General features: G+C 35.1%; 1 protein-coding gene across 6 annotated transcripts in view; it reads left to right on the plus strand.

Moving 5' to 3' along the window:
* RPS6KC1 (ribosomal protein S6 kinase C1) overlaps positions 1-12,439 on the plus strand; it is a 208,398-nt gene that overhangs the window by 162,661 nt on the left and 33,298 nt on the right. For 5 of the 6 annotated variants that reach the window (XM_031937352.1, XM_031937353.1, XM_031937356.1 and 2 more), the window contains 2 exons: positions 1,704-3,317; positions 3,589-3,678. In XM_031937352.1, the coding sequence (XP_031793212.1) occupies positions 1,704-3,317; positions 3,589-3,678 (1,704 nt within the window). The remainder of the gene's footprint in view (positions 1-1,703; positions 3,318-3,588; positions 3,679-12,439) is intronic. The other variant, XM_031937354.1, reaches the window with a different exon arrangement.

The raw sequence follows: 12,439 nt of genomic DNA on the forward strand, positions 1-12,439 counted from the left end.
TGTAAAGATCAAAGCTTTATGTTAGATATGAGCAAATGGCAGACATTAATAATAGTTTATAGAGAAAAGCAAGTGCATAACTTGAAACTTTTGTAAAGTATCAGAGGAAAACAGGTAAAAACCTATGAATATCCTTTTAGTTATTAACAAAAGTAAAAGAAAATGTAGAATAATATCTAGGGAAAAAGAAAAAAGAAAAATAATAGCCTTCATATAAATGTTCTCTTCCATTCCTTCCTCCCTCCCTCCCTCCTTTCCTTCCTTCCTTTTTCCCCTCTTCCCTCCTTTCTTTCCTTCCTTTTCCCCCTCTTCCCTCCTTTCTTTCCTCCCTCTTTCCCCTCTTTTCCCTTCCCTCCCTCCCTCCCTCTTTACTTCCTTCTTCCCTCTATTCTTCCCTCCTTCCCTCCCTTTCCTTCCTCCCTGCTCTCCCTCCCTCCCTTTCTTTTTTTCTTTCTCTTCCTCTCCTTCCTTCTTTCCTGTCTCCCTGCCTCCTCCCTCTCTCTTTCTTTCTCTGCTTAGATCTCTGTTTCAGAAGATCATAATATAAAAGCAAATATTCGGAATCCATAGGGAGTGAATTTTTTTTTCCTTTAATGCTTCATTGATTTAGTCAATAAAATCAAAGTGTGAGGAATTGCCAAACATCGTTCTGTATGTGATTTAGTCAACTCTAGGCATAATACTTAATAATGATAATACAAATGTATTGACTGAACTGCTTTTCCATATTAATAAAAGGATTTTGTTTTTGATGCACTTTTCTTCACTCCCTATTTTGGAAATTACAATTATTTTTGCTTCAAATATGCTTTCTCTGTTGCTGAATTTGAGGTTATTTAATTTTTTATTTTAGATTTGTAAATTGTATTCATAGTTATATTCTTATTTGATAAAATGTAGACATATGCAACTATATTACATTTTATCTACTAGTAAGATGAAGTAAGATTTCAAAGGTAAAAAAGCAAGTTATTGGGAAATAACTATATAAAAGATATTGCTGCTAAAATACTTGGTTCACTATCCTGGATTGATTTCTCTAATTTTAGTTTTTATAGATCCCTGATACTATATTAGCTTGCCTCACTAATGGGCTTTACTTGATCTTACACAGCACATGTTTGGGAGGGGGAAGAATTATTAGTATGTCATTTGTAAAGGCATAATTATATACCAGATACCAAATCTAACCTCTAACCTTAGATTGGGCATTTAAAAAATGAAATTGCATTGTTGATTTTTTTCAGTATGCAATACAATTTTGAATAGCATTTATTTATGTATTCCACTTGACCCAAGGGATCATGCTTGAAAAAATTCATACATAAACAAATCAAAGCATAATCAGATGTTTCTATCATCTAGTTATATTAAGCTGTAAAGCAAAACTAACTATAAGCTTTCATACTAGTGTTTGTTGTAACTAGTGCCCCTTTAAATGAAGGAATTGGTTATTATTTTTCATAATCACTGACCTTCAGAAAATTTGTTTAAAACCAGTTATTGGTAATCAGCAATTAAAGTTCTTTCTCAAGTGTGCTGCTTTAGAAAGTTAGTTATTACTGAACAAGTTATTACTATATTTAAACAGTGACCTTTTTTTCCCTTTATAATTAGGAACATGTTAAATTTCCATTTTGATAAGCCTCTTGGTGGTGGTTGTCTGAAATTTAATTTCTTTTTGTTCTTTTTTTCTTTTGTAGGTGGAAAATTGTGGTCCTACATTAGTAGATTCTTAAATAGGAGCTCAGAAGAAAGCCTTGATATTCAGGAAGTCAAAAAGTCTACTCTTGCTGAAGTTCACCTACAGCAGCCAACTCCTAGTCCTAAGGATAGCAGTAGCTTAGAGTCCAGAGAAAGCGATGGTGGCAGCATGCTCAAAGTTCTGCATTTGAAGACTAGTCTTACACCAAGTTCCCAAGAGGACAGTAGCAACCAGGAGGAAGATGGCCAAGACAGCTCTCCAAAATGGCCAGATTCTGGCTCAAGTTCAGAAGAGGAATGCACTACTAGTTACTTAACATTATGCAATGAATATGGGCAAGAAAAAATTGAACCCGGGTCCTTGAATGAGGAGCCCTTGATGAAGATGAAGGGAAATGATGTTAGAACCAAAGATACAGGAAGCTTCCCAGCTCAGATTGCTCCTGGCAGCGACAACTTCAGCTCTCAGCTGACTTCTCAGGAACTAAAATTTTTCACCGAAGATGCCAATCGTGAAGTAGCTAGTTCACCAAGAATATCAGATTCTCTTAGTAGATCAAAGAATAGCCCTATGGCATTCTTTAGGATAGACAGTAAGGATAGCACTAATGAACTCCTTGGACTTGATTTTGGTGAAAAGTTATATAGCTTGAAGTCAGAACCCTTGAAGCCTTTTTTTGCCCTTCAAGATCAGGACAGCAGTTCTGGGAGTCTTGATGCTAGTGAAACTAGATTGGGGTTAAGAGCTCAGGACACCATCAGCAGGGGTTCAAATGACTCTGTCCCTGTTATTTCTTTTAAAGAGGCTGCTTTTGATGATGTAAGTAGTACTGATGAAGGAAGGCCTGATCTTCTTGTCAATCTTCCCGGTGTGTTGGAGCCAACAAAAGAAACTGCGCCTGAGGGGCCTGCTCAGTTGACACAGACTAATATAGGCATCTTAGAAAGTAAACTTTTAGAAGCTCCTGATGTTTTATGCCTCAATCTTAGCACAGAACCATGCCAAGGGGTGGAAGAAAAGGACACAGAGGCGTCGAAGGATCCCTGTAGTCACCAGTTCCATAGGATAGAAGAAAAACACTATGCTCAGGAGGGTACTAGGGCATTACTTGTAGCTCCTGTTGATCAAACCAATTCAGGAAATCGGTCTTTGTTACTCAGTTCAAGTGCTGAGTTTAAAGGATTTGGAATGGTTGCTCCCACACTAACTACAAATAGCACAGAAGAAAACCTATTCCTTATTTCTAATCCAGTCTCAGGTGCTAATGAATACACTATAAACCCAGACACTTTAAAAAAAGAAGAAGTATTGCTGTTTGCAGATCGAGCCGAAGACCTTGGTAAAGAAGAGCCAACCCCTTCTTTATTCCAGCTAGACCCAAAAGACACTAAGGCTAAGGGTGACATTGGATTAGCACTAGAAGGAGAGAAGGAAATACATCAGATTTTTGAGGACCTCGATAAAAAATTAGCACTAACCTCCAGGTTTTATATCCCAGAAGGCTGCATTCAAAGATGGGCAGCTGAAATGGTGGTAGCCCTTGATGCTTTACATAGAGAGGGAATTGTGTGCCGCGATTTGAACCCAAACAACATCTTATTGAATGATAGAGGTCAGGAACTTTTGCAAATGCATTTCTTTTTATTCGCTGTTGCTTCCAATTAACTGAGTAGGCGTTTTATCTTGTAATTAGTATCTTCATTTCCTGTCTAGAGCTTCATTATCAGTGCAGCAAATTCACCCCCAGTAATAGCTTCTAGTACTTAATGATGCCATTATTCTTAATGATACTGTTTTTAGCTACAAAAGGAGTAATTACAGTTCACTTCTGCAGAAAATGGAAGGGAAAAATGTTTTGATTTCTCCTGTCGTTTTGTTTTTAGGACACATTCAGCTAACGTATTTTAGCAGGTGGAGTGAGGTTGAAGATTCCTGTGACAGCGATGCCATAGAGAGAATGTACTGTGCCCCAGGTTAGAGCAATCACCTAAAATGTTTCACTTGAAAAGTATATTAGGGGAAGGGAGAAGAGTGAGAGGCCTGGGATGGGACCTCCGGGCTGGAGCAAAGGGCAGTGGCTCAGCATGGAGGGCAGAATTGCTATGAATCCAATAGCAGGTTTCCTGGGACCATTCGTTCGTGTGTGAATGTTCTTGGTACTATTACCAGCTGCCCTTGAAGTTTGACTGAATCTTTGGTTATACCATACCTTGTCCTCTGTCCCTGGTAGATGTTCTCAGCAGTCTCTTTTCTTATATCTGTTCAAATTTGCCACAATGGATTGGATTTTAATTTAAATCGGCCAGGAGATTTGTTTTAATCATTTTTACATCAAAAGCAAATACTTATAATTTGTGTAACCTTGGTATATATTGTATACAACTTAGAACTGTAAGAATAAGGGGGGTTGAACTAGATACTATTTAAAAATCCTTTTGGCCATAGTTCTAAAATTTTTCTCATTCCTTCTCATAGAACTTGTGTATTTACTAATTCTTTTTTGTTTTGAATTTGTTCATACAAAAAAGCAAAATTTGGGAGAGAAAAGCAAAAACTGAGGTACTGTTGAACTAGAAAATACGTGATTACTTATCTTTCCCATTAATCACAAAATAAAGGCTTGACATGACTGAATTCCTTTTACAAAATACTTCAATTACTTTTTTCTTTATAAGGGACATTAGGAAATACCTCATACTCCTTTTAACATGTTGGTTTCATAGTAAATAGTAAAGATAGTAAAAATAGACAAGATGCTGGGCATTTTTTTTTAAAAACTAATACATGATATAAATGATGCACCAACTTGATCTTTCAAAATGGTTATTTAAAGTTGTTATAGTTTTTTGTTTGAAATTTTTAGAGAACACAGATATTGTTGTTGTTGATATTTTAAATCAGCTTGGTTAGTCAAATATTTGCCATAAGTTTCTTCTATCGGCTCCTGTACTGTCCTCACTTTGAAAAGTTAGAGATTTGTTTCTGCTGTGTTAAATCCTTTGTAAACATATTCAGAAGCTTAAGCACATGAATTGGCCTTCAGTTCCTGGTCCTTTCTACCTGTCATCAGTATAAATGGGCCATTTGGAATCCAGAGGTCCTCTACCTTTTACCCAGCATTGAACCTCTTTGGACTTCTTTGCTTGTCATCAGCAGTAGCCTTGAAAGGAAGCTTAAGCTGATAATACTGGAATGATTAGCACCATTATTGATCTTTCACTATAGAACAGTTATCAAGTAGAGTAGTGTTTACTTTCACAATGTTTTGTTGCAGTAACTTAACTGGAAAATATTGTGATATAAGTACAACTAAAAACTTGATGCCTTTAAGTGGAAATTTATTAAGATCAACTTCTGTATTTGAGAAATAGCAAAACTTTTTAATTGTATAAACAAATATTAGGGCAATTTCATCATATCTGATGAGTAGTTTTTTTTTTTTTTTTCCTCGTTTTCTCATCCTATTCCAAATTAGTAGTTGGGTAGTTATGCTTTCTGAAAACTAGAGTACATTTATTTATTTATTTATTTATTTTGCCTTCCTGCAGTAGGTTGATACCGTCCTTTGAAATGTTGTTCATGTGATTCAGTTAAGGAGAAAACAAAATCACTTCATAATGAAAAGGACACCTTGATCAAATTACTTTATTAAGCTTGTTGTCTTGTTCTCATTCTCTCTCTCCTTTCCTCTCTGTTTCTGTCTCTCTTTCACTCCCTTTCTCAAAATATGTGTGCCTCCCCTCCTCCCCTTTTTTTCTGATTTTGGCAAAAAATAATATTACAGGCAAAAATGCACATTAATATTATATAATAACTCTGTAATCATTTACAAAGGAGTGGCAGGGACGTTCAGTTTGAGGTGTTTGTTTTGAGTGAAAACTGAGGAATTACCTGAATGAAATTTCCTGAAGCAGCGTGCTAATAGAACAATATATGTGGTGAAGTTTTCTTGAAGTTCCATAATTTCATTTTTATAGTGGACACAGCAGAGTTTTTAACTTTGTTTGATGTTTTTCATACAACCTCCATATCTTATCTACATTCAGCAGTAAGACCTGAGAAACTGTTTATGTAGTGTCTTTTGCCATTTTAGGAGATTATTTTCCTGTTCATTTTCATAGTTACAATGTATTGCAATTATGGACACTTTTTATTTAAAACAAAGCTATACTGAGTTTTATAATGTGCCTTCAATACTGTGTAACTTTATAATGCCTTTCATTCTGAGGATTTTCAAAAATGCCTGTTTTAAGACGAATCTCCCAAGAAATTACGTTTCTCATAATTCACCAGCAGGTGGCATTCTACCATTAATAGATTTTTGTTTTCCAATTCTTTGGCTGCTTTCCTTTCCCCAGCATTAGATAAAAGCTGTACACTGAAGAACGGGCTTTGTTGTAATTATTTGCATAACAAGAATTGTACTTTCAAGCTTTGTGAGTTTCAGAATTGTTCTAGTATCATTGTATACATTGTCTAATGTGGAAAGTCTCTCTCTACTCCTTGAATGGATTAACATCTTTTAAGTTAAGAGTGGAACAAATAAAAAAGTCAATGTGACTCAGAATTAGAGCCTAACATTTTAATTTGCTGAAACCACATTGTTGAAGAATTCCAAACATAAAATCCAATTTTATTTTTTATATTACAAGGAAAAAAAGAAAATGTCTATCACTGTTTCTTTTATAAAGGGCTGACAGTACTGATGGCAAAGTGTTCCCCCCATAATGTATTAACATTAAAACTATTAACAAATCATAAATCAATATAGTATTTTATTGTCTTTTTACGTATCTTTAGTAAATGCCAAAAGATTTGAAAGTTTCCCCTAACCTTTACATCCTCATTGTTATTTTCTGAGTATTTCTAGAGCATTTCTAGAACAGCTGATGTTTGCTTAGAAAGTAAAGTTGTCACAAGATTATGATGAGAATGATTCACTTATGTTTAAACAGCCCTTTGCCCCTATAACCCCCCACTCCTCATTCTCACTCCCTACCCCTTTTCCTCCTCCCTTCTGGGAATCCTTATCACATATTTGTCCTAAAAACATTATCCACCTGCCCTGTACTTTATAATATCAGCAATGTATCTTTTTATCTTCTGGTTAATGTGCCTTGGTATTTTGAGAAAATTTTCCAGTAACAGATTCGATTTACATGGACAGAAACTTGAGCAAATGCCAAACTAGCAGGGGGGCCATTATTCTGCTCTATAAATAAGTTTAAAAAAGAAACAAACACACAGAGAAACCTGTGAATCAACATGTTTTGGTCTAATTGGAGGAAAAAGCAAGATAGATAAATTTTGAAATGCAAATGATCACCTTCTGTTATTTAAGTATAATTTTTGCCAACTCTGTGATCTTAGATTTAGAAAAGTCATTGCCATTTGAACAATACAGCAATCACTTTTACACTGTCAAGGAGGTTGGATATTCACAAGTTTCTAAAAACTAAACAAAGAACTTTTTTTAAAAAGAAATATTGTCACTTTTTCTATACTTAAAAAAAATATTCCACCAAACAACAAAAAGACAAAAAACCCCACCAAGCTTTATCAGTCTACATCTGTGAAAAAGCCAGCATATAAATGGCTGCAGCTGCAGCCTTATCAAGAGGGTCTGGAGCATACGAATTCACTGATCAAACCCAGCCCTGTTTTCAAAGTGGAAACCACTCCTTTTAGGTTTTCTTTGTGTCCTTAGATTATCTATTACAGTTCTCTAGAAAAGGTTTCATTTCTGTGTCATCATGTGTGGGTATATGGGGTCGCTTTCACACTGGGGCAACACAAAACCCTGGCCTGGCAGGGAGAGTAAAGGAAAGGCACTCCTTGTAGAAGTGACCCTGTGGATGTGGTAACATATGATTCCAGGATTAAGGATCCTAGAACCCTTTCCCAGTATTCATTCAGAGGGATGACTGAATAGAAATGGAGATAAATTGGCTATTTCTGAGATACTAGCATCTTCAAATGGACTCCTTGGAACTCTTACGATTTTATTTCTATTTTTATTTATCTGACCATAGCTGGGAATTTTGAAGTGCTTAACCGACAGTAACTGTTCAGTTCTCACAATAGAAAGGCATTCTTTGCTTTGGCTTTCTAAAGATTGTTTTCTAAAAGCAAAACTAAGATAAAAAGGCAGTGGGTGGTGGAGGGGAAATACTTTTTTTTCCCTTACTACTGTTCTCCCCCCCCTTCCACTCGAAACAATCTGAATCTTGTACCATTAAAAAATAGTAGGAGAGTAGAAGGGCATATAGTGTTAAGCCTTATTTTATAGTCAAAGTCTATGCTAGCCATGTTAAATACAATCTGGGAAAGAGAGTGAGGTTGTACATCTCTCACAGTTTTCATGCTATTATAAAGCACTTAAACTCCTCTTTCTAGTCTTAAACAAGTTGATATGATCCCCTGCACCCCCACCAATGTGTGTCCTTCACCTTCATTTTTCTACCCCATTATGAATCTTTGCAAATGTATCCTGTATATATCCTGCTTGAAATTTAAATGGATATTTCCCATTGAAAGCTTTCTTGAATTAAGAATTTGCAGGTAAATGTCTGTTTAAATTGAAGAAGTCCAAAATGCTTCATACCACAACCTGATCTCCACGCTCCCAGATGTCAGATGACAGCTTCCCTCCCTTTCTTAGGCGATTTCACACTAGGAAGCAGCTCACAGCTGACTGTGGAAAGCACAACATGAAAAATGCTGAAAACTGTCCGCAAAATTGGGTTTTAGAGCATGACATTTATTTTGCTGACAGCTTTTCCTCTACCATCCTGTTTTACCAAATAATTTGTGAGTATATTTCTTTTAGATAATTTCCCTTGGTTCCTTTCCTCTCATCTCCTCCCCAACATGTGTGATATTAGATACTTTTATTTTAAGGATGATACTTTGTGTGTTAGCTGTTCATTTAGTAATTAAGAACCAAGACAGAGATTATAAATCCCTTAAAATTTCATTGAATTGGTGTGGAGTTGCATTATTTACATTTCTGGAAGTTAGAAAAATTGGATTCTAGTTCTATCTTTGCTACAGGCTCATTGAATGACTATGGGGCAAGTCATTTAGTTTTTCTGTCTATAAAATGGATGTGATATAGTTAAATGATGGTACTAAAGGTTTAGATAATTTAGCATCTTTCTTCTTAAAGTCCAATCAAAATCCATGGTCACCTTATTATTTTCCTACGATACTGTCCCCAAGAGTACAAATAATGATTCCTGATACCACTGTGCTCAAAAAGAGATCAATTAAGATGGTAGAAGGAATGTTAAATTCAAAGACAATCTCTAAGACAGTAGAGTTTGAGAATTTGGAGATAAAAGATAATTTGACCAAACATGAGGCAACTAACTTCAGGTATTGGGAAAATAAGGAAAAAACAAAAAGGTTATTTTGGAATGATACAGGTATGGCTAGCATGTGTAGCATGTCAGCATAGTGAAGTATTAAAAACAGGAAAGGAAGAAGAAAAAAAGTAAAGGGGAACTACAGAAAACATTTGAAAGAGGGAAGATATTTGTTGTTAATGTTGAAATATTATCTTTCATAAAAGAACTCTTGTTTAGGCTAAGCTTAAGTAAAACTCAGGAGTAGTTCTGTCATATCCACTTGCGTGCTTTGTTGTTTTGTTTTGTTTTTTTTTCCTAAGTTATTAGCAAGTCAGTTTGTTCTACTCATCTCTTGTCTCCCCTTCCCATTGTTCTCTCCCATTTTATTTTATAAAACTTAGCAGTGTTTTGATTTCCACTTAAACTCTGTAGGAAAACATAGTTTTCAAATAAATCACTTAATATCAAAGAATCTTTGGGTTTTCTATTTTTGGGAACTTTTTAAGATTCTATTGTAAAATGAAGACCTTGTTGAAGGAACTTCATCACATAACCTGTCTAGGACAGTATAGTTTTGGAACTAGATGTGGCTTACTATTAGGGCACATCTAGCAGGAGAAGGTGGTGTCCATTTAAATTCCAAGCCTTATTTTATCTGACCAATTACTAAAGAAGTTTTTTTTCCCTTTCATATTAAATCCAGGAGCTTGAGTTCCCTCTAGTTGGAAAGTGAATATTATACAGGACTTAGTGGTCTGTATTCCAGAATGTGTCCTCTAAGTCACCTACCTTGAAAGAGAAGTTCCCTAATCTAGCATTAACTTTGCACCAAGCTAGTCGGCTGTCTGTAATGAAGCAAATATCCCTCTCAGTTCCTGTCCTTTCCCATTTATTTTATTCTCTTCCCGAGTAGGCACAGAGTCTTATTGGTTCCAAATAGTAGAAATGAAACAGAAATTTGTTCCATAGCATTTATTGATGTGTCACACCAGCTTGCCCCAAGAATCCCTAAGAATACTATCTCTTTAACTGTAGGTAGAAGAAAATTTACTCCAAGGCATCTTTCATGTCTGAATGACTTTTAATATTCCTTGGGTTGGTGTCTTCAGGGTTAACTCAGCGTGTGAACTCTGAATGCTTTCCTTTAAGGGAGACAGAAGTAAGGCACCTTTGTTCATTTTCATAATATTATCACGACACTTTTAGGGGAAGTTTGCTTCAACACTAGATTGTTAGGGGAAGAAAGATTTAATCCTTTCTATTTGCTGTAAAGCTTTTTCTTTAAGAGCTAAGAATTCCTTCATTCAAAAGAGGAACAGGGGAATAGATACTTGTAGCTTTAAATAATCGCTTCAGTGTGAAGCTTCCTACTTTTCAGACCTAAGCTGATCTTGGAAGATAGTGAACTTGCTTCACAGCTTTATTGCCTTAAAAAAAATAGTAAAGTATCTCCTGCTACTGATATTTAACAAGAAAAATGCAAAGTGCTGAGTCTTAAACACTTGGTTACACTCATTGACGAGATGTAGTACTTACTATGTGTACTTTGTGAGATCTTGTCCATTATAATCTTTGTGGAATAATTGTTGTTGACTTCTTTTATCTACTTCTTTACAAATGCTTTTAAATATTAACATAAGATAAAATGCTAAGGTTTAAAAAAAAATGATGACTGTAAAGTAAATGGAATTCCTAAAGCTGACATACAAGCTCTGTGTATGTAGAACTTTCTGTGTAACCTGTTTGGGGGAGAGAGAAGGAGGGAAGGAGAGAGAGAAAGGAAAAGGATATGCTTCTTGTTTTCACCATTTTCTTTTTGTATGTTTTTCATCAGTCATCTTTAATGGTTTTAGTTGGATAATACTCTTGACATCTGATGGCTCTTCAGAATGGAGTTGTTGTAATATGATCAATGGAAAATGGTGCATGATTTTTTTTTCCACTAAAAATTTAGACTAAGGAAGAGAGAGACAGTACAGAATTCAGAATTATCATTATAACCAGTCAACCAGAAATAATATGGTAGTGATCTTATTTTTTATTTAATCTCACAAGAAATCTGTGTCCTAATGGTGCCTACAGAATTCTATGAACAAGTGATTCTTATTTTTGAGATACCAGATCAAACTAAATAAGACTTTTGTTTCAAGCTGTATAATTCATTTCAAGAAAGTTCAAAACCAGGATGTCAGGTTCATATTGACAACTAGAAACTTAAAGCTGATCAGTGAAAAGAAATCAAAACCAGATACTTTGTGAGATAAAATCAACCTGAACCAGACTGGCATATACTCTGTTTTAATTCCCAAATTTCAGGGAACTAAAGTCCAGGAACTCTCTTGTACATGTAGAGAAAAAAAAAAATTTCACCCCCAAGTTCTCTTATCATAAGATGAGTTTGCTAAATGAGCCAGTATGGTGAGGAGGTCATCCTACTGGGATCCCAGATGAGTCAAGGAAATGGATCAGGTTGGAGCATAGCAGCTTTTCCCACATTCTTTGAAAGAGGAGAGCTGGTAGTTACTGATGACCATGCCTTCCCCTCCTCTCCCTTAAAAAAGAGTTTAGTTGATGCCTTTTGTTTTCATATCTCATTCATTTCTGGAAATCTCTTATTTTCCTTTCCCTCCATTTTAACCATTTCTTTGTAATAAAGAAAAACAATTGAACAGAAACAGTATTATAGTATCCATCTCTGAAAACATTCTGTTCTTCTCTGAGATCATTTATGGATTTCCTATTACTTGGAGTTCGGCTTATTTTTAGTGAACATTTCATTTACATTTAGTAATGTATCTATCTATTTTTGATTTTGCTTATCTGTATCTCGTTATACAGATCTTTACATGTTTTGTTGAATTTCTTGTATATGCAATTAATTTTTTTTAAACCACTTAAGAAAGAAACTGTGGTATGTTTAATAAATAGAGAGCTTTACTTTAAATCATGAAGACCTTAATTTGAATCCTTTCCCAGACACTTAGTAACTGTGTGACCTTGGGCAAATTACCTAATACCTCTCAGCTTTGGCTCCATCAGCTGTAAAATGGGGATAATAATAATATTACTGACTTCATAGGGTCAAAGTGAGGAGCAAATGAGATATATAAAGCACTTCACAAAACTTTGGAATGCTAATATAAACATGAGGATTATTCTACATTCCATTATATTCTCATACAACACATTTTTGGAGCTATTTTCCAGTCAATTGGCTTTTTTTCCCCCTAAATCTTTGCTATCATAAAGAGTACTGCTGAATATGTGACATTTATTGGACTTTTTTTTTTCTGTCTTTCAGATATATACTTATTAATGGAGTTGGTATGGATAGTTATTACTTTTCATAATTATTGGTATCTGGAATAGTTTAACCAATTCTTAC

The sequence above is a fragment of the Sarcophilus harrisii genome, chromosome 4, assembly GCF_902635505.1.
Source record: "Sarcophilus harrisii chromosome 4, mSarHar1.11, whole genome shotgun sequence".
Lineage (NCBI taxonomy): Eukaryota > Metazoa > Chordata > Mammalia > Dasyuromorphia > Dasyuridae > Sarcophilus > Sarcophilus harrisii.